This window comes from Urtica dioica, chromosome 9, assembly GCF_054948205.1.
Source record: "Urtica dioica subsp. dioica isolate 48M chromosome 9, U.dioica_male_clone48M_v1_H2, whole genome shotgun sequence".
In the NCBI taxonomy this organism is placed as follows: Eukaryota; Viridiplantae; Streptophyta; class Magnoliopsida; order Rosales; family Urticaceae; genus Urtica; species Urtica dioica.
The window spans coordinates 5,450,681-5,472,439 of record NC_142764.1 but is presented as its reverse complement, the minus strand read 5'-3'; the positions used below and the strand labels follow the sequence as shown (position 1 = coordinate 5,472,439).

Here is a 21,759-nt window from a genome sequence, read left to right as displayed (position 1 = left end):
TCAACAACTACAATAACCGGGGCCAATATCATAACGCCAACAACAACTACAACAATGGAGGTCGAAACAACAATTACAACAATCAAGGATGGAGAGGACCTCAACAACAACAACAAGGGTTCGGGGACAATCGACCTTCACCGGCGTACCACAACCAAAATCAAGGGCAGCCATAACAACAACGGGGGTTCCAACCTCAACAACAACCAATTCAGCCCACACCCAAGATCGAGCCAAATGACATGTTCCTAGCATTCATGAATAGGACAACGGAAATCATGCAAAATCAAGAAACCACGCTCCAAAATCAAATGGCGTTGATCCGGAACATTGAAACACAAGTGGGTCAAATTGCTCAAGCTCAAAGCAATAGACCACAAGGGAACCTTCCAAGCAACACCAACGTCAACCCGAAGGACCAATGCAACGCAATCACTCTTCGCAGCGGGTTAGTGCTTGAAAACTCAAACAAGGGGAAGGAAAAAGAAGGAGACGGTGCATCATTATCAACACCACCACAACCCATGCCTACCTCCTCGACTCCCTTGCACGCCCCCGTGCCATTTCCTCAACGGCTCAAGAACAACAAGCTCGACGAGCAATTCGGGCGGTTTGTTGAGATTCTCAAACAACTCCGAGTCAACATTCCGTTCGCCGACGCCATCGTACAAATGCCGAGCTATGTGAAGTTCATGAAAGACATCCTCTCCAATAGGCGCCGGATCGACGATTGTAGCACAATCACACTTTCCGAGGAATGCAGTGCTATAATCCAAAGAAAGCTTCCACCAAAAATGAAAGATCCGGGAAGTTTCACCGTACCATGCGCCATAGGGGACCTCTACTTCGAAAAGGCGTTGTGTGATTTGGGAGCTAGTATCAACCTCATGCCATTCTCCATCTTTCAAAAGCTTGGCATCGGAGAAGTGAAATCCATGCGAGTGACACTCCAAATGGCGGACCGGTCCATCAAATACCCAAGAGGCATCATCGAAGACGTCCTTGTCAAGGTGGATAAGTTCATCTTCCCCGCTGATTTCGTGGTGCTAGACATGGAGGAAGACACAAATATCCCTATCATATTGGGAAGGCCATTCCTAGCTACCGCAGGAGCCTTGATCGATGTCCAAAAAGGCGAACTCAAGTTAAGGGTGCAAGATGAGGAAGTCGTCTTCAACGTTTTCAAAACCATGAAATACCCGAAAGAAAGCGACGATATATTCCTGGTCGATTTTTGTGATGCGGTCATTGACGACCATTCTTGCCGCTCGGATGAGCCCCTTGAGGTATGTCTTCTTAACTCGTGTGATTCCGCTAACGAAATCGTTACTTGTGCAGCCTTAGAATATGCGAATTACATGGATGGGTTCGAACCCAATAGAAGGAAGTATTTCGAGGAGCTAGGAGAAAGCCCGAAGCCACGCAAACCATCCATGGAGGAGCCTCCGGAGATCGAGCTCAAGGAGCTGCCTTCTCACCTCCGCTACGCCTTCCTTGGAGCTGAGAAGACTCTCCCAGTCATCATATCCGACCACCTCACCGGCGAGCAAGAAGACAAGTTGTTGCGAGTGTTGCGATCCCATATACCGGCAATTGGATGGACTCTTTCCGACATTAAAGGAATTAGTCCATCTTTTTGCACGCATCGCATCCTCATGGAAGACAACGCCCGCCCCTCCATTGAACATGAACGAAGGCTCAACCCGGCAATGAAGGAGGTGGTGCGCAAAGAGATATTGAAGTGGCTCGATGCCGGAGTAATCTACCCAATCTCCGACAGCTCGTGGGTTAGCCCGGTCCAATGCGTTCCAAAGAAAGGTGGAATGACGGTGATTCGAAACGACAACAACGAACTTATCCCGACTCGCACCGTCACCGGCTTCCGAATATGCATGGACTATCGCAAGCTCAACACCGCCACCCGGAAAGATCACTTTCCTCTACCCTTCATCGACCAAATGCTTGACCGCCTTGCTGGTCACGAATACTATTGCTTCCTCGACGGCTACTCCGGATACAACCAAATCGCCATCGCCCCCGAAGATCATGAGAAGACAACATTCACGTGTCCTTACGGCACATTTGCTTTCCGGTGAATGCCCTTCGGCCTATGCAATGCACCGGCCACTTTCCAAAGGTGCATGATGGCCATCTTCTTTGACATGGTCGAACGCACTATAGAGGTATTCATGGACGACTTCTCTGTTTTCGGTGCTACTTACGACGTTTGCCTCGAGAATTTGTCTAAGGTGTTAGATCGGTGCGTGGAAGCCAACCTTGTGCTCAATTGGGAGAAATGCCATTTCATGGTGAAAGAAGGGATTGTTCTAGGCCATCGGGTCTCCGCACAAGGGCTGGAAGTAGACCGAGCAAAGATTGCCACGATCGAGAAACTACCTCCACCAATCTCGGTCAAAGGTCTGCGGAGCTTCTTGGGGCATGCGGGCTTCTACCGGAGGTTCATCAAAGACTTCTCGAAAATCACAAAACCTCTTTGTGGTCTCCTCGAGAAGGATGCAAAGTTCATCTTCACCAACGAGTGCATGGAGGCATTCATCACGCTCAAGAACAAGTTGAGCACCTCCCCGGTGATACTGGCACCTGATTGGAGCGAGCCGTTCGAGATGATGACCGATGCGAGCGATTTTGCCGTAGATGCGGTTCTTGGGCAGCAAAGAGGAAGAGCCTTCCACACAATCTACTACGCAAGCCGAACCCTCAACGAGGCCCAAATCAACTACACCACCACCGAGAAGGAGCTCCTCGCGACGGTCTTTGCCTTTGACAAATTCCGACCTTATGTCATTGGCAACAAGACCATCGTCTACACCGATCATGCGGCAATCCGACACTTGATGGCGAAGAAAGATGCAAAACCGCGGCTCATTCGATGGATTCTCCTCCTCCAAGAATTCGACGTGGAGATCAAAGACAAGAAAGGGACGGAGAATCTCGTAGCTGACCACCTCTCACGCCTAGAAGACCTCACTCACATCCATGACCAAAAGGTGCCTATCGACGACAATTTCCGAGACGAAAAATTGCTAGCAGTGGAGAAGGTGGCAACACCATGGTACGCCGACATCGTCAACTTCTTGGTGACCAACAAGATGCCTCCGGACTACAACCACCACCAGAAGAAGAAATTCCTCTCCAACGTTCGACGATACTATTGGGAAGAGCCGATCCTTTATCGGCAATGCGCGGATTCCATAGTCCGCCGGTGCGTGCCCGACGACGAGATGCTCTCCATACTCAAGCATTGTCATTATCTAGAGTGTGGAGGACATTTCGGGCACAATCGCACGGCGGCAAAGGTGCTTCAAAGCGGCTTCTTTTGGCTGAACCTTTTCCGAGATTGCCGTAATTTCGTCGTGTCATGCGACCGATGCCAACGGACGGGAAACATCTCAAACCGGAATGAGATGCCATTGAAGAACATAATGGAGATAGAGTCGTTCGATGTTTGGGGGATAGACTTCATGGGTCCATTCCCGCCCTCCTATGGAAACAAGTACATCCTACTCGCGGTCGATTACGTGTCCAAATGGGTGGAGACAAAGGCTACTCCAACAAGCGACGGGAAAGAAGTGCTTCGCTTCCTCAAGAACAACATCTTCACACGCCATGGCACACCGCGAGCAATCATAAGTGACGGAGGTTCCCACTTTTGCAATCGTCAATTCGCTGCGCTCATTGCAAAATATAGTGTCACTCACCGGAAGGCATTGGCGTATCACCCTCAATCCAACGGTCAAGCCGAAGTCTCTAACCATGAAATAAAGAAGATTTTAGAGAAGACGGTGGGAAGCTCGTGCAAGGACTAGGCTCACAAGCTCGACGATGCTCTATGGGCGTACCGAACATCCTTCAAAACTCCCATCGGTATGTCCCCTTACAAACTAGTCTATGGCAAGGCGTGCCATCTTCCGGTAGAGCTCGAGCATAGAGCGTTGTGGGCGATGAAGTTTCTCAACTTTGACCACGAGGCAGCCGGGAAACAAAGACTCCTTGAACTCAATGAACTCGACGAGTTCCGACACGAAGCATTCGAGAACGCGAGAATCTACAAGGAGAAGACGAAGGCATGGCACGGCAAACATATCGTGTCAAAAGAGATCAATCCGGGACAACAAGTCCTCCTATACAACTCCCGGTTGAGACTCTTTCCCGGAAATCTCAAGTCAAGGTGGTCCGGACCGTTCACCATCACGAAAACATTCGCATCCGGCATGTACAAGCTCGAGAGTGCAAGTGGCGAGAGATTCATGGTGAATGGGCAGCGAGTGAAGCCGTACTATGGCGGCATGTTTGACAACGAGAGAACGGTGGCGTACCTCGACATCATCGCATGAAATAAATCGGTATCCCGTCAAGCTATTGACGTTAACTAAAGCGCTTCGCGGGAGGCAACCCGTGTTTTCTTTCATTGCATTACGTTGATTTAACTTTGTTAAGATTTTTTTTAATTTATTTGTTTATAAAGAAAAAAGAGCCCAGCGAATATTTCCAGAGTGTTACGCGCGGTCCCGAAAACACACTTTTAAAAACGTGAAAAATCTTTCCCCCCTCATTTCTTCTCCAAAAATTTTCTCAACCTTTACACATTTTCTCTCCAAATCTCAAAATTTTCTCGAAATTAAACACAAGTTTAGAGAGCTAATCACGTGTATATCACATCATATTCAACAAATTTGTGTTCCTCTCTTTGATTTCACCCTCATTCCTCCATTCATCTCCAAAAATTACAAGGTAAGATTTCTAAATTCGAATTTTTTTTTGGAGAATTCATGTTGCTTGGACGTTCTAGGGTGTTTGTGATGCATGTTAGGTTGTGGAAATTCCATTTGGGTGTTCATAATTTAAGTATTTTGTTGAAATTGGCATGCACACTAGGTGTTCGATGAAATACCCGAGTGAAAATCCTTGCACGAAAATAGACATTTGAGATGTGATTTTTGAAATTTGTGTTGAGGGGGGTAGATAAGTTCTTGATATAACCATTAGCTCCGACACCGTTCACTTATTACATGCCTATTTGTGTAGATGCACCGAGCGTCATCATCGCGTACTCAACCCAAAAGAGTTCGTCGAACGGGAGTCGCACTACCTCGACCATCGACTTTGCTCGAGGGTGCGGGAGACGTGTGGGACGTAATCTCCAAAAAGGGGTTGATTCCCCCTAGAGCCCACTCGACAATGCGGAGACATGGTGGCTCAAATCGAGGCCCTTGGGTGGGGAAACTTGTGCAACATCACTACTCCGGCCTCACCGAAACTTGTACGGGAATTCTACTCCAATCTCTCGGTGACGGAAGGCAATGTAGTTCGGGTCAGGAACGTGAGCGTCAACATCTCGCCGGCCGCTCTCAACGCATATCTCGGCATCCCGGAGCCCGAGAATGACGACTACTTCAACCTCACGATCCAACCGCAATGAGAAGAGTGGATCCGTTTGCTTGCCTACCCCGGTGCCACGTACAAGACGAAGACCGTGCACGGGCAACTAGTCCTAAGCTTCCTCCCAATCTCGAGTATCAACCGCTTCGCCAAGGCGTGGCAATACTTCATTTGCGCCTCAATTCTCCCAAACTTGCGGCCACACCAACTCGACCATCAACGACTAGCTCTATTGGTGTGCATCGTTACAGGCAAAGGGATCAACATCGGGAGGCTCCTACGAGAGAGATTCTTGTTCTACGCGAGACGTGACACCGATGTCACACTTGGCCACGGCGGGCTAATCACGTAACTATTCCTCGACGCCAAGCTCAAGATTCCAAACTCCGAGCAACGTGCACCGTTTGGAGCCCCGATCAATGAGGAGAAGATTATGAAGCTTCCGCAATGGAAGCATGGGCAAGCACACCCACGCGGCTGGGGATTTATCGATGTTCCGGAATGCTATCAAGTGGGCCCCAACGCCTCTATCTTTGACGAGCCCGACGTCGAGCAGCCACCGCCACCGGGCCGAGCCGAAGGACCACCGGCGGGGAACCAAGATCTAATGGCCATGATGAATAACTTTGCGTAACAATTAGGCCGCATCGACGACAATGTGCTCACCCTCGGTAACCGGACCAACGTGCTTGGGAGCTTCCTCAATGATTTCGGGGAGCGCGCACGGGAGCGGGACGAATTTCATCGGAGTGTCTACAACCAATGGACGTCTCACCAACACCAGTATTACGCCCCCCATCCCGATGCGAATGCCGGTGTCTATCCCGACATCCCCGTCTACCCGGCTTACCCACAACGCCTCATGGAGCCATATCCTTTCTATCCTCCATGGGAGCCAAGCCAATACGTTCCTCCCGAAGCCGACGATGACAACGATGACAATGATGATGAGGACGAGGACGAGGAGTATGACGAGAACGAGTAGGGGAGTTCGACCACCCCCACGAGGTATGTACTTTTCTCCCATTCTATTTACATTGAGGGCAATGTGTTTTTTAAGTTTGGGGGGGGGGGGGGGGGGGAGTTTTTCTTGTCTTGCGGGGTGTGTTTGTACATAAATCGGACAGTTTAATTTTTTTTTATTTTTTTCTTTTCTTTGTGTGGTTTCTAGTAGAATTTATGCTCAATTGCCAATGATTCACTTGTGATAGCCAATGATATTAAAATCTTCAATCATAGATAGTGAAAATAGACCCATGTGCTACCTTGTGTGAAAGAAGTTTAGTGAGCTAGGTTGTTGCCAAAACTAGTCTTAAATTTTGTATGTCTCGAAGCTTAGGAAACCTTGAGGAGTAGTCTAGCCAATCGTTTGAAAGAAAACACCAAACACACTAGAACTCTCTCCGATCCCTAATCGAAGCGAAATTGAGTGCACATTGATCTAGCGAGGATGATTTAGGCATTAGGTATAGCCCGTCAAGCCAAAAAGCCAACCCATGTTTGTTTATTCTTTAGATCCCACTCACAAAAGGCCAAACACTATCTATTCTCGATACTTAGTCAGAAAAAAGCCGAGCCGATAATTTGAAAATCCCACAAAGAACCCCATTGACTTTAGCGACTCTTGAGTGACATGAGTGAATTTTTTCTATTTTATGACATGTTCTCCGACTAGTCTCTATGTGTTTTATAGTCCGTTAGACACCACGCCGGTGATTAGTTATTTTTAATTTTACTGTTATATATATATAAAAAAAAAGAGAAAAAGAAAAATGCTAAAAAAAAAGTGTGTTATGTTGGCGTGGTGTTCTATGTTTTTTTTAGAGACTTGTCGTTTGTTTTTGTTGAGTCGAAGTTTGGGGGGACAAACACGGGAAATAAAAGCACTACGTAAAACGTTCTCGTTGGGCGGAATTTGATGTCAAGAACGTAGGGATGGGTGAGTGAGTGAACTTCATGTGAGGGTTGTATTTTCGGGTGAGATTTGAGTCGCTAAAGTTGATGTTCAAGCCACTAAAATTTCCTTTCCATACCTTTGACCTTACCTTGAACATTACAAGCCTTTTAAGACCTAATTGACGAGCTAGAAATGAGGTGTGCACATTAGAAGAGAGAAGAGAGAAGAGGGGGCATATGGTCGTGTAAAATTGAAACTAATTCCTATTCTTTGTCGATTTTGTGTTCTCTTGATGACGGTTGGAAAGACTATGAGACTAGGATTCCGAAAGTTCACGAGATGGTAAGTATTGTAAAATAGGTCTAAGGTGACATGAGCTCACAAGATTTCTTTCACATTTGGTAGTCGGTTTAAAAACTTGAAAATGTGGGTTTTCATGTCTATATAAATTTGAGTTGAGGCATTGACAAGTCTTTGAGGAAATTTTTGAGCATTAGAATTCTATCCACATAGTTCATCTTTCTTTCTTTTTCTTTTGATTCGTGTGTGTTTCATTTTCTTTTGTTACTCGAGGACAAGTCACAGTTTAAGTTTGGGGGGATTTGATAGGTGCATTAATCACGCGTAAACTCCTATCTTTTGAGCTTAAATCCAACGAGTTCTCAAGGATTTTTATTATCTCTAGAGTGTTTTTGATGGATTTTCAGATCTATATGGGTTTTACTAGTGTTTGGAGTCTCAATATGGGAAAATAAGCTAATCGGAGTCAAAACGGAGCAAAAACGAAGAAAAGAAGCGTCAAAAACATTTTTGACAACTCCGCGCGCCGCGAGGTCCATTTCGCGCGCCGCGCGGAGTGGGAATTCTGCAGCAAAAGCCACAGAGTCTTACACGCGAACCGCGCGGAAGCGAAATGAAGGACCGCGCGGCACGCAGGGTAAAGCTCGCGGCGCGAGGTCATTCTGACAGACTTCGTTTATTTCAATTTTTTTAGCGATTCTCAGCCATTGGATGAGATTTGAAGGCTTAGATTGCTCCGAAAATAAGCCCATTCAACCTTAAAAAGACAAATCAATTCAGAGGAAGGCATGCATGGAAGATGATTTTGTAGAATCTATCAAGAACATATTTTTCTTTGTCTTAGCTTTTCTTTAGTTTTTCTAAATTTTTCCAGACTTGTTCATACTTTGTGGCTCCAATTTGAAGAGAATGAGAGAGCTGCAGAGTTCTACCGTTGCTACAATCTAATCAAGTGTTCTATTCTCTAACTCTTACTATTTTTAATTCAAGTTTTTCATATGATCATGATGTCTCTTGATGTGTTGTTCTTGTGTTCATCTTTAAGTATTTTTATTGTCATAGTGATTAATATGAACTAATCTCACGTAGGGCTATGGTGTAGCGGGTTCATTACGAATGTAGGATTTATGATATTAGAATTGTTAGGTTGTTGTTTTTCTCATCACTTTTGCTTAATCCAAAACTATGCTTAATGCTTGTATGAATGTCATGAACTCATGCTTGTTTTATGTTCAACTCTAATGCTTGAGAAAGATTAGGTTGTTTTGTTTTCGTGTGGATTACTAGAATTCATTCCTAGGCTAGATATAGCTAGGTTGTTCTAGACTCGTGAGAATACTCTTGTTTTATGCTAGCCGTGCTTGTTAGGAGTTGAGATCGAAAGATGATATTCCGGTATCGGTTTAGGTTGTTAGATGCTTGAGAGAGATCTATCAATTCTATTAAAGTGAGTATGAGTAGTGAAAAGTATGAATCTCAATAGCTTGTTTCTTTTCCTAATTCAGCGAATCTAAGTTGTTTTGTGAACCCGTGAACCATAGTCCTTCCCTTTAGCCATTAGAATTTTTTGTGCATCTAGTTATTTAATTTTGTGACATGTTAGTGAATTTTTGTGACAACAATTCCATCAACTATATTTAGTTCTATATTAGCTTGTGATTATCGGATTCCTCAATTTAGCTAGTCCTCGTGGGATCGACTCCTTCTTACGATTTATTACTATTGCGACCACGTGCACTTGCGTGTGCGAGAAAATTTGCAACAAGGACTTTGTCTACTATGGAAACTTGTCATCAGCTTATAGGGCATATGTGTCGAAAGTGGATCAAATCAGCATTCCAAACAGTGTGCAAGAGGCGTTGAAGAATCCAGGATGGAAAGCTGCCACGTATGTATGAAGAAATAAATGCCTTGGAGAAGAATGACACATGGGAACTTACTGCACTACCACCGGGAAAGAAAACAGTGGGATGCCGATGGCTCTTCACCGTGAAGCACAACGCTGATGGAAGTGTTGAACGTCTTAAAGCTCGGCTTGTCGCTAGAGGCTACACTCAAACCTATGGAATTGACTACCAAGAGACCTTTGCTCCGGTGGCCAAACAGAATACCATACGTGTTTTGTTGTCTCTTGCTGCAAATTCCGATTGGCCTCTACATCAACTCGACGTGAAGAATGCGTTTCTCAACGGAGAATTGTCCGAAGAAGACTACATGGATATACCTCCAGGATTTGAAGATCAACACACACGTGGGAATGTTTGCAAGCTCAAGAAGAGTTTATACGGTCTCAAACAAAGTCCCCGAGCCTGGTTCAGCAGATTCTCCCAAGTCCTCAAGAAATTCGGGTATTCTCAAAGCCAAGCAGATCACACCTTGTTCTCCAAGTTATCTCAGGATGGGAAGATAACCATTTTGAGTGTATACACTGATGATATCGTACTCACCGGAGATAATCACGAAGAAATAATAAGCTTGAAGAAAATCCTAGCATCTGAGTTTGAAGTTAAAGACCTCAGAAATCTCAAATATTTCCTTGGTATGGAAGTATCAAGATCACATAAGGGAATTTCAGTATTTCAACGTAAATATACGCTAGAATTACTTGAAGAGACTGGAATGACTGGATGTAAACCAGCAGAGATGCCCATGGAACCGAAACTCAAGCTGAATGCAAGTGAAGAAGAAGATTCAGTGGATAAAGGAAGGTATCAACAACTAGTTGGGAAGTTAATTTACTTGGCAAACACCAGACCGGACATAGGTTTTGCTATGAGCCTTGTAAGTAGATTCATGTGTAACCCCAAAAAGCCCCACATGGAAGCAGTATTCAGAATTCTGAGGTATCTCAAGAGCTCTCCCGGGAAAGGCTTGTTCTTCAAGAAGAATCCGAGCCGGAGCATTGAAGTCTACACCGACGCTGACTATGGAGGATATCAGACAGATCGACGATCAACATCAGGGTACTGTACGTATATCTGGGGCAATCTTGTTACGTGGAGAAGTAAGAAGCAAGCAGTCGTGTCTAGGAGTAGCGCTGAAGCTGAATTCCGATCGCTTACTCATGGAATTCGTGAAGGGGTTTGGCTCAGGCGAGTACTGGAAAGCTTGAATGTCCAGATCACCCAGCCTATCCTTCTCCATTGCGATAATGAAGCTGCAATAAGCATCGCAAAGAATCCTGTCCACCATGATCGTACCAAACACATTGAGCTAGACCGGCATTTCATCAGTGAGAAGATCGAAGCTCAAGAAGTCAAGCTACAATTCATTCCTTCACGATTCCAGATTGCTGGTATCCTCACAAAGCCATTACCTTCTACCTCGTTTCATAACTTGTGCTGCAAGCTAAACCTTATCAATATATATGGCTTAGCTTGAGGGGGAGTATTGAATAAGTCATCCTACTCGGTCTCAGCTATAGGAGAAAAGTTAGCTGTATTGTTAGTTATTATTTCCCTGTATTTTTTCCCAGTTTATTTCCGAGTATTAGCTTATTAGTTTTCTTATTTGTTGTTGGTTAGTTATAACGTGTAAGCATATAAATATGCGTGAATAATCATCAATAAAGATTAGATCTCTTTCTCCATTTGATTATCTGAAACTTCAATAACTTTGTTACTATTATTGTTATTTTGAGGAAACGGAAAATAACTTTGGTGATGAGGGTGTTGAAGATGATTATCTACAACACTGCTCGCCGAAGAATTAGAAGAGGACGAAGAAACAAAAGGACTAAAATGCACTTGAATAGCAGTATTTTGTTGGTCTCTCAAGATCTTCTCAAGCTCGGCCACTCCAGGGCCTCTTTTGGGAACTCTCTTCCGAGAAATCACTTTCTTGGTGTTTTTATTAGTGCTGCACATTTTGTCTCACTGTATTTGACAGAGAACGATCAGCCATTTGAGTTTGTGAGCATACAATTGTATTAAACAAAAAAAAAAAAAAAAAGAAGGCATGTGCACAGAAGAAATTTTTAGGTGTATATATATATATATATATATATATATATATACATACACATGTATAGAGAGAGAGAGAGAGGGGAAGAAAATGAAATGAAATGAAATAAATTAAAGTAACAAAAGTCCGAAATTTTTGTGGTCGTATTAGCTAAAAATACAAATGAAAAGAATTTATTCAAAGTAGCCGGAATACGAGGAAAGAAAATCTCGAACAGAAGATGATATTGAATTTTACATATTTCGTGTGAATCTAATAATTGATTATTTGTAATATTGAAACGTTCTTACGAGGCTCTCGAATTACCTTGCTTGGTTTTAGCCAAAGAAGATCTTTGTATTTGTGTTTTTTGAGCTTTGCCCGTGATTTTCTCACCCTCAACGTATTGTGTCTGATTGAAAACCTCACTACGAGATATATGTACTTATATATATATATATATATATATATATATATATATAATATAATTATACTGTTTTCATATCCGGGTACGGAAATCCAAGTATTTATCGAATTGTTCTCATGTTTTCTCGGTTTTCACATCCGAGTCTTTCTCTTACTGAAATATGGTACTGTATTCTGATGTGTGTATATACATATATATATATATACATATATATATATACATATATATATATATATATATTTCCATTTTTGTAGCGTTGTTGTTGTTTTTATTTTTGCAGTTTTCATAGGCACATTTATTGATGGGATTTCAAATACTTGGTCTATATCTAAATGAGCTATGCACAGCTGGCATTGATTTGTCCATGATGTTTAGTCTTTGCTTTGGTTAGTTTGCTCAAAATCTCAGATGTGGCATGCAATATACTCAATGCAATTAAGTATGATGTCAACTTATATTTATTCCTTCTTATAATATTATTTAATAAAATATAATCACACTTGAGGCATGCTGGATTACGCGTAATTTTATTGGAATTTATATATGGATTTTATTCTACGTTAGTTTGTGTTTATTTGTAATTACAAAAAAAATTGAGAATCGAGTTAAATATGTTAGTCATATTGTTAATAATAGGCGGAAAAAATAATTAAACAAAATTGAATAAAATTATTAATATAAAGATAAATTACATATTTTCCACCTCAACTCTTACACGTGTAACGACATGCCCCCTCAATTTGAAAAATAGCATCCGTGCCCTTGTAATTCTGCATTGATAATAGCACCCACTTTCTGTTAACTTTTATTAATGGCCATCCAATGTTTAGTCAATTTGATCATTTGACCCACTTATTTGTGATATTACCTAAATACCCATATAAAAATACAATAAAACATTAATAAACAACTAAAGAAAAAAAAAGATTTTTTTTTTTTTTTTCTCACTCTTCCACCACCATCTTCTTTTAATTTGTACAAATCAATATTTTTTTTCCCCAAATTTTAGCCATGGCCATACACTTCTCCAAATAAACCAGATAAAACCCATTTTCATGCCAAACAATTGCAGAATCAAAAGAGAAGAGAACACTACATCAAAGCTAAGCGGTGGTGGACGTCGACGCTGATGTGGCATCTTGCTTCCTCAATCTCGTTCAATTTCTCTTGCAAATACGGGAAGTGAAATCATCATATGTGAAGCATAGACCTCGGGGCTTAAACTTGTAGATGATACCTTAAGACCTTGAGTAACTGATGAAAGCATGGCAGTAATGCAAGCTGTGAATGCATACAAGACTTTGCCAGATATGTCTTCATTTTAAATGCCTGAATCTCGACCCCTTCCTCACCTGAACGTCTGAAACACCGTGACATCACCGCCGAATGAGAAAGCCAGTCAGTGCAGGAGCCAAATTTGCCCAACCACCTCCCATTTAAAAAGGAAAAAGAAAATCCTAATTACTAAAAAAATTCTTTGTTCTCAAGCTCCAAAATAGGAATCATCTAACGATCCTCCAATTTCACGTCAATGTGTTCGATAATATCTCTCTGATGATCGTATGAGATTCTATAATAGTCAAAGCGTTAAGGTCTTCGCGTGGTTCCTATTGTCGCCGAGCTTTTATGGGTTTTAGCGATGTCTGAGCTTTGCCGAGGCCGAGTTTCAAGGGTTTGAACAGAAAGAGTGTTGGAATTGATCTAGGGTTAAGAAAAGAATTATCGCTTCTAACAAGCGGCGGAAAATAAAAATTTTCTTTAAACAAGTAAAACGTTATTACTAACCTAGACAAAGAGCAAGCACATGTTATTATTAAAACTATCTAAGAGCAATTACGCGTTTACTAACCTTTATGAAGCTTGATCGTTGAGAAGCTTGTGGAGGTTGAATCGCTCGTCTCCCCACGCAGCTCGTCTTTCTTCTTTCTTCGGGAATTTGAGTAACCACGAAAGTTTCTATCACATAAATCACTCGATGTAAGAAGGAATTAGTGTGTAGGCATTTTTAAACACAACGAATCAAGAATAAGTCTTAGAGTCGAAAAGCTAAAACAAACGCTAGGTCAAATGTGGACCTAGGTGCCAAAATAAAAACGAAAGGGGAGAGAGAGAGAGAGAGAGAGAGAGAGAGAGAGAGAGAGAGAGAGATGGGCGGCCACTATTTTAGAGAGAGAAGCTCTCAATCTCTAAAATTGTGGGATGAGACAATAAGAATGAGGGCTCTATTTATATGAGAATGAATACCTTCAAAAGGTAGTTTCCTCTTTTGTTTCCTCCTTAGTTGGCTGCCCGTCATAGTTTCCTCATAGAGGAAATTTGTTTCCTCTTTTTCTTTTGACAAGTATCTTCATACATTAATGCACAAAATCAACTCTATTTCCCTCTCTTAGGTTGGACGGTCAATGAGATTCTAGAAGGAGCTTCTAGATGTTTCTTCATTTGTTCATAACAACATAAGAAAAACCCATTAAGAATTTTCAAGTAAAATTCCATGAAATGAAATTAATCCTCAAGGCCCAATTGACTCATTATGGCCGAGTGAATCAAATTCATTGTCATCATATGACAATATCAAAAAACTTATTTATTGACATTCATACCATCCCTTGTTCAAAAAGACAAAATTACTTCCGAAAAACAATTGTAACGAAATCGAAAAATATAATCCACGATTCTATAAATATTTAGCCAACATTAAATCGCCAATTAATGTAATAACAACAGTTACAACATGTATAATAATGGTATATTTTTTTTGTCCATAAGTAATAAAAAATCAAGGAAATTATCCTATGTCAAACCACACAAACACGGAAATCAAGGAAACATCAGAATGAGTTTTGAGGGCTGAGGCAAATGAAGGAATGAGAGCGGAGGAAAAAAGGAGAAAGAAGGGGTGTTTAGAATTTTGATTTATTTTTGCTATTTTGCATCAGAATTTGAAAGTTTGACTAGTTTGCAAACTAATAATTTTTGTTTTAATAATTCAATTTTACATTATACATTATATCATCAATTATTTTGAATATTTAAACACAAACTACAAGATATAATCTTCAAACGTTAATAATGTGTTCCTAGAGATTGAACCTTTGCCTTATCGCAGAGATCACCTCACAGACAGTACGTCTTGACACCCAAACCAAGTCTTTGGAAGTGCAAACTAATAATTTAAATTTGCTGTATAGCTACCTGTCTAATATATAGTCCGCAATAAAGTTAATATTTATGAGTTAAGATTATTATTGTTACTACAATAATATCTACTAATGAGATTATAACTTGAAAAATTTATTATAATATTACAGTTACCACATGAAATTTGATTTCTCGGAAAGTGTTTAAAAATTTGAAAAATATGATTTCGTTGGACCAAAGTATCCTTGATGTAGGTCTAGCTACAACTAAATCATAGTTTATTTATTTATTTTTTTTTTTTGAGGAAATCATAGTTTTTTATTTTCTTTTTAAAAATATTTTGATATTTCATGCGAAACTTTAAGATCACATTTCACCGAAATTGCCATTGCATGCATATTGATGAATATCTTCGTGGAACTCCTATTCGGAATCTTTCTTTTACTTTTCCATTAATGACTATACCCACGTTTCTATTAATCTTCACAGAAGTTAGGAGGTATTTTCATCATTGGCTCATATTATTAGCACATTTTAGCTTGTTGGTATTGCCATTATTATTCTTTCTTTGAATATTCCGTATATTTGATTGGTCAAACTTCACAAAAATTTAACAAATTAAAAATAATTAACAAAGCCGCCAGCTAGGTTTTACACATTCGCGTTTGGACTTTTTTTTTTCATTCATATCACTTTCCTTTAACAAGTTGTACTACCTACTACTGGCCACGTTACGTAAACGACCTCCGCAAAATGTTACATTATTTATCACAAAATATATACAATTTATTTATTTATTTTTTTGGTATTAGTCTAACAAAATTTAATGTCCCTTCTAACACCAGGTTAGACTGTTAGCCAATCAATAGTCCCTTCTAACGTCCCTTTTAATATCAATTATCTATATATATATATATATATATATATATATATATATATATGCATACCGAGCTTTTTAGGCCGTTGAAAACATCATCATGAATGGCTTTTCTTAAGATTTTGGATATACAATCCTGAGTATGATATATAAATATAGCAAGTTGATTTCGCATTGCGATTTTGACGTCGAATATATATACACGCACACATGTATGAAGTTTTGTCCAACTCTCTTTTGCGGCCATTATTGCGATTCTTCTAATTCAGTTTGAAGCAGAAAGTCCTCATCATTATTTTTTACAATAATAAAATTGCTTGGCTCAGAAATGAAAAGAGCTAATCTCTTCATCACCACAATCCTCATACTTACCGCCTCAACAATCCCTTACGGAAATGGTCGTACCGTGAGAACCGACAGCTCAGCTCTCGACTATGGGATTGAGATGAGGATAAACGACAACAACCTGATATCAACGACAGTGACGTGTGAGGCCACGTACGGGTTCTTGCCATGCACGACGACGATGTTGGGTCTTCTGTTCATGATAACAGTGTACGAGGTTTTGCTGTCGTTCGGAGAAAAATATATCTCTTCTGGCTCGGATCTTTTCTTCGAGACCTTCGGATCGGGGATTTTCGGGTCGGGCCTTTTTCACTTGCTCGGTACTTTTCCACAAGTAGGCTTGATTCTTGGTAATTACCTCTCTCTCCAATAATTCTTTGTAATCTTTATACCGATATTAAAGAAAAATCTTAATCAAAGACAAATGTACTATGTTTATAAAACCAATTTTCCGCTAGGATTATTACTTATAGTATGACATAAAACGAGATATTTTGTTCTAGCTTAATTTATAGTTCATGTAATTGATCTTTTTCTGTATTGGTTGGCCTTAAGCGCTTTTTTTTTTTTTTTTTTTTTTTTTAATATTTTTTAAGCTTTATTCCTATGAAAATTAGCGACTATATGATAGAAAATCTTCTATGCATCAAATACTGTCCTATGTTAAAAACCAATTTTTCTACTAGATTACAACTTATAATATATACACACACACACACACACACACACACATATATATATATATATATATATATATATATATATATATATATAGTTAATAATAAGTTTTAGTTGATGAAGTTGGTATTTTTGTTGTGTTGGTTTATGGACCTAAAACCCATTATCCAAAATTTGATATATAATGTCACTGACCGACCGTTAAAATGAAAAGTAAATAGATGAATAACAAAGAACATGTATATATTGACCGTAGTGTATGATTTGTTTCCCTACCGAGATTTATTCACTTAATTGCATACTTAAATGGATAACTAATTACTCATAGAAAACTATTTTTTACAGTTCCGGAAAATAATAATGAAATTTCAAACATCTTGGGAAGAAATTTTGTTTTACTTTTGCGTGAAAATTGCTCAACCCAGCTGGATTTCACAAAAAAAAAATACAAGAAGTCAAATACGTCGAACGAAATCAATAAGTATTGAAAGATAAAATTAAAATAAACAAAGGTACGTATAAACAGATAGACACATGGGGGTTATTGACGAGGACATGTGATCATCCTACATAGAATATTGGTTCCTTATATCACAACTTTTCCTGGGTTATTTATGAAGATTTGTTAGTAAATCTTTTTATAATGATTAGTGTTCTCAAATGGATGAAATTATGGATAATAAAACAAACATATTCAACTGTCTAAATTTTCGGAAACAGCCAATCAAAAGAAGTCTGCATAAGATACAAATATAAATAAAGCATTGGAAAAATATGTTTTTTTTATATTTGATTTGTTGTTGAATTTTTTGACCTAAAATCACAACTTTATTAAATTTAGCCCTATTGACATCAATTATATTACATGTAACGTACGTATACTTCATGAAGTTTATTAGTTGCTCACCACAACTACCTTAAACTAACCGTGGTAAATTATAACGATAAATATTAAAATTCTCAGTGAGTGGAATAGCCTCGAGTTCAGATTCCGTTGAAGAGCAAGTAGGAATAAGCATGGGTCTACTCGTCGGAAAAACGACAATGTCCCTCACACTAATTTGGGGACTCGTCGTCGCTTTTGGCAGCCAAGACATGACGTCACGTCCTCAAGAAAGCACACGTAATTCAATATCGGATTTCAAAGAACCAAATGCCAAACCTTTCACCTTAACAGGTATTATGATGTTTTGATGTATCATCAAACGATAATTTAATAAGTTTTAGATGTTTTTTGACATTCATTCTATAAAATGTGCAGGTTATGGAGTAACTTCCGACGTGGAAACGAGTCTCACTGCAAGAGTAATACTTGCTTCCCTAATCCCGTTTTTCATTCTTATGTTGTCCAAATTCGCTTCGACTTCTGGGAGTCGAGTGGTCATCCTACTTTCTCTCATCGCCACCATTGCGCTTCTCTCATCTTTTTTCATCTATCAGGTAATTTCACTAATTTCTTGTAGTGCTATTAAATTATTGTATCTTGCGGTGAGATATATGATCGCCTTTGTAAGAGATCCGATAGAGTAAGTTAGAAAAGATAGTGACCAAGTTGGCCTATGAGTGAAAGGCATAGATGATTGGTTAGCTGAGTAAGTTAGAAATAGAGTCGATACTAATTTGTAATTATATTGAGGATACAGTTGAACAATTAATGAGAATTGCTAACAGAAAGGTTTTCTCTCTTTTTTTGTCATATATCTCCAATTAAATTATGACATAGAAGAGCTATAATTTAAAAATACTATAATATACGTTATTGAGAAAAGAAAAGAAAAAAGACAGATAAATCGGATTCGGGTGTTTCAAGTACGATGGACATATTTCTTCAAAAAAAAAAAAGTACGATGGACATATCATCATGTCTCTCTATTTCATAAAATTATCAATATCCACACAAAAAAAAAAAAAATAGTAAATTAGACACACCCAGTTATAGATATCTTGTGCTAATACTTTATTGCTATTAAAATGTTTCTCAGACGCACGATAAGATCTATAAAAATGTATTGTTGTTTCAGGGGTTTCAACCGTGGATTCAGGAGAGAAGACTAGAATTCGTGCTGCGAAAGTACATACAAAGAAACCTTCTACAAAACCTTCTCACAGCCGGTCGAAGGCCGAACATTCCCGTGATCCGAGAGTACGTTAACTAATTAAGTCAAATAGTACATGTTATTTTATTTTTAGTTTATTGTCTAAGTCGTCGGCTCATATATATATATATATATATATATATATATTTGCAGGATATTTCACATGATTGACCAGGATAAAAACTCGTACATATCTACATCCGAGCTAAAAGCATTGATCTTGGGTATCCAAATCGAAGTAACCGGGTTGCACGACCATGACTTCGTAGCGAAAGTCATGGAACAATTCGACTCCTCTGGCGACTCTAGAGTAACCGAGGACGAGTTTGTTGTGGGGCTCTCGAACTGGCTTATCGCGACCAAGGACGAAGAAACAGTACGTAAGCGCAAACGAAAGCTCTTTATAACCAAAGAAAAGGTAATACAGTGGTTATATATTAATAATATTTCCATCTACTAAGAATCCTTCATAAATAAAGATCGAAAGAACATCTTAATTAACATTGTTTACAAATCACGAGTCGTTTTGATATGGAATTTCATATTATTTTGGTATCATGTGTTACTCATGCCGATTAGTTTTTAAATAGCAGTATGCTATTGGAAATGTAATCTATTAATTAATTGTGTTTCATAAATTTTTTTTTTTTTTGCTCTTTCGCTTTGGCAACAAGGCTAGTACTAACACAAGCGAAGAGCGACAACGGCTGATAGCTCGGAAAGAAGGGGTTAGAACAAGACGCCGCAATGAAGTCTGGTTGAACTATACAAAAGCGGCTCTTCTTATAGTATTCGGAACCGCCATAACAATCATATTAGGACAACCTTTAGTGCAAAGTATCGCGCAATTCTCCGTCGCTGCGAACATTCCTTCTTTCCTCATCAGCTACGTTGTTATTCCCTTGGCTTTGACTTTTAGACAAGCCCTCAGGGCCGTCAAGTCATCAAGGCACAAGACTGAGAAGGACATATCCTTAACACTATCTGAGGTATATGCTACTTAATCAACAACTAATTATGTCTTTGTTGATATTGTTGTCAAATTTTGGATGGGCTCGAAAACCTCGCTAGCAAAAAAATATGATTTTCAAGAGATGTAGTTCTAACTCTATCTTGGATTTTCTGTGTATATCTGTATAGTTTTTGTTTTCATATTTTATTGCTTTAGTGTCACTGATTTCTAACATTTTTTTTTATTTATCTTCGCCTGCAGATTTATAGTGGGGTGTTCATGAACAACATGGTAGGATTGTTCGTTTTCTTGGCGCTCGTTTATATCCGAGACTTGACTTCGGATGTCTCGGCCGAGGTTTTGATTGTGGTGGTCATATGTTTGGTGACCGGTCTGTACACAAGTTTCAACACCAAATTCCAGTTCTGGACTTGTATTGTGGCCTTTGCTTTGTACCCCGTTTCGCTTCTGTTCATGTACTTCCTTACCGCTGTTCTTGGATGGGCTTAGAAGTTCGATGAACAACTGAGAAATATAAAATTAAGTACGCACTTCTTTGTATACTAAATCTTAGTTTTCTTTTCGTCCTATAAGAAAATTATTTAGTCTGTTCTGTAATGTTATGCTAGTATAGAAAAGAGTCCAAAATTCTTTTAATTTAATTTAATCAATATTCTTACCTGCAATCAATACGCGTGAAGTGGCTATTTTAACATAAGCCACACATTTGAGATTCCGTCAAACTATTGTCCGGAATTAAGAAAAAGGAGGGTCGCAAGTGCTTTTTAAATTTCAGGGATAGTTTGTGCAAAAATAAATTGAATATAGACCAGTTTGCTATTTCCTGTAAAATTCAGGGATGCAAATATAAATAAGCCTATCAAATTATAGTGGTATACAGAGATGTGCACATTTCATCTTTGTGTTACTAATTCTTAGTTTGATTTTCCTCCTTTTAGGTCTCAATGTATCATTGAGCTAGGAATATTATTTTTCTCGCCTGTTATTGTGAATATAAGTGCAATGCCACATTAGCGAGCTGGGCGAGCTGAGTTGAGCGAGATGGTCGAGCTGCGAGTTAGGCGATCTGAGCTAAGAAGCTGGACGAGCTGCGAGTTAAGCGATCTGAGCTAAGGAGCTGGGCGAGCTGATAGCGAGCTGGCCAAGAAACGGTTTATAACTAACCTGAGGCAGCTTGGGCGACACGTCAGCACTGGATCGTTCTATATAATCTTCTGTAATCGCTTGCGTTAGTCAAGTCATTCATTCTGTATTGTATTCATGAGTTTCTGAGAGAAGAGAGAGAGAAAAAACAGAGAATCGCAAACAAGGGTTTGACGATCTAGAATGTTTGTCTCGACGGTGATCGAGTGATCTTCTTGTAAACTCCGATTGAATATAGTGGAAGCAAATAGGGAAATCTCATCCCTGACTGGATTAGGATCCGAATTGGATCTGAACCAGGATAAAATCTGTTTGTGTTCTTTTTCGCTTATTTGTCTGTTTTCGTGATTGCTTGCATCTTAAGGTATCTCGTGTGTTCAAATCGTTGTTCTGGTTTGGTTTTAGGGATCGTTTTTTCAACAAACTGGTATCAGAGCCTCACCGCGAAGCCACGCTGAGGAAGACGTAGACGATCGAAATCAAATCAAGCACAATCGTCATCGATCACGAGACGCGATCAAATCTTTCGCAGACCTAACATCG

The 21,759-nt window shown here is 39.7% G+C and overlaps 3 protein-coding genes across 3 annotated transcripts; all 3 read left to right on the top strand.

Annotated features, from left to right (window-relative positions):
• Nucleotides 1-311: 311 nt before the first annotated feature.
• On the top strand, nt 312-2,096 carry LOC149384671 (uncharacterized). The gene has a single exon (XM_089626122.1). It carries the CDS (start codon nt 312-314, stop codon nt 2,094-2,096), a length of 1,785 nt encoding a protein of 594 aa, XP_089482248.1.
• A 1,791-nt stretch (nt 2,097-3,887) lies between these two features.
• LOC149384670 (uncharacterized) lies at nt 3,888-4,355 on the top strand. Its single transcript, XM_089626120.1, has one exon. The coding sequence runs from the start codon at nt 3,888-3,890 to the stop codon at nt 4,353-4,355; it is 468 nt and encodes a 155-aa protein (XP_089482246.1).
• Nucleotides 4,356-16,163: 11,808 nt separating this feature from the next.
• LOC149384669 (sodium/calcium exchanger NCL1-like) lies at nt 16,164-20,715 on the top strand. The gene is made up of 7 exons (XM_089626861.1): nt 16,164-16,676; nt 17,969-18,181; nt 18,266-18,444; nt 19,026-19,147; nt 19,254-19,518; nt 19,775-20,089; nt 20,314-20,715. The coding sequence occupies exons 1-7, from the start codon at nt 16,310-16,312 to the stop codon at nt 20,560-20,562; spliced, it is 1,710 nt and encodes a 569-aa protein (XP_089482987.1). The 5' UTR covers nt 16,164-16,309; the 3' UTR covers nt 20,563-20,715.
• The last annotated feature ends 1,044 nt before the right edge of the window (nt 20,716-21,759 follow it).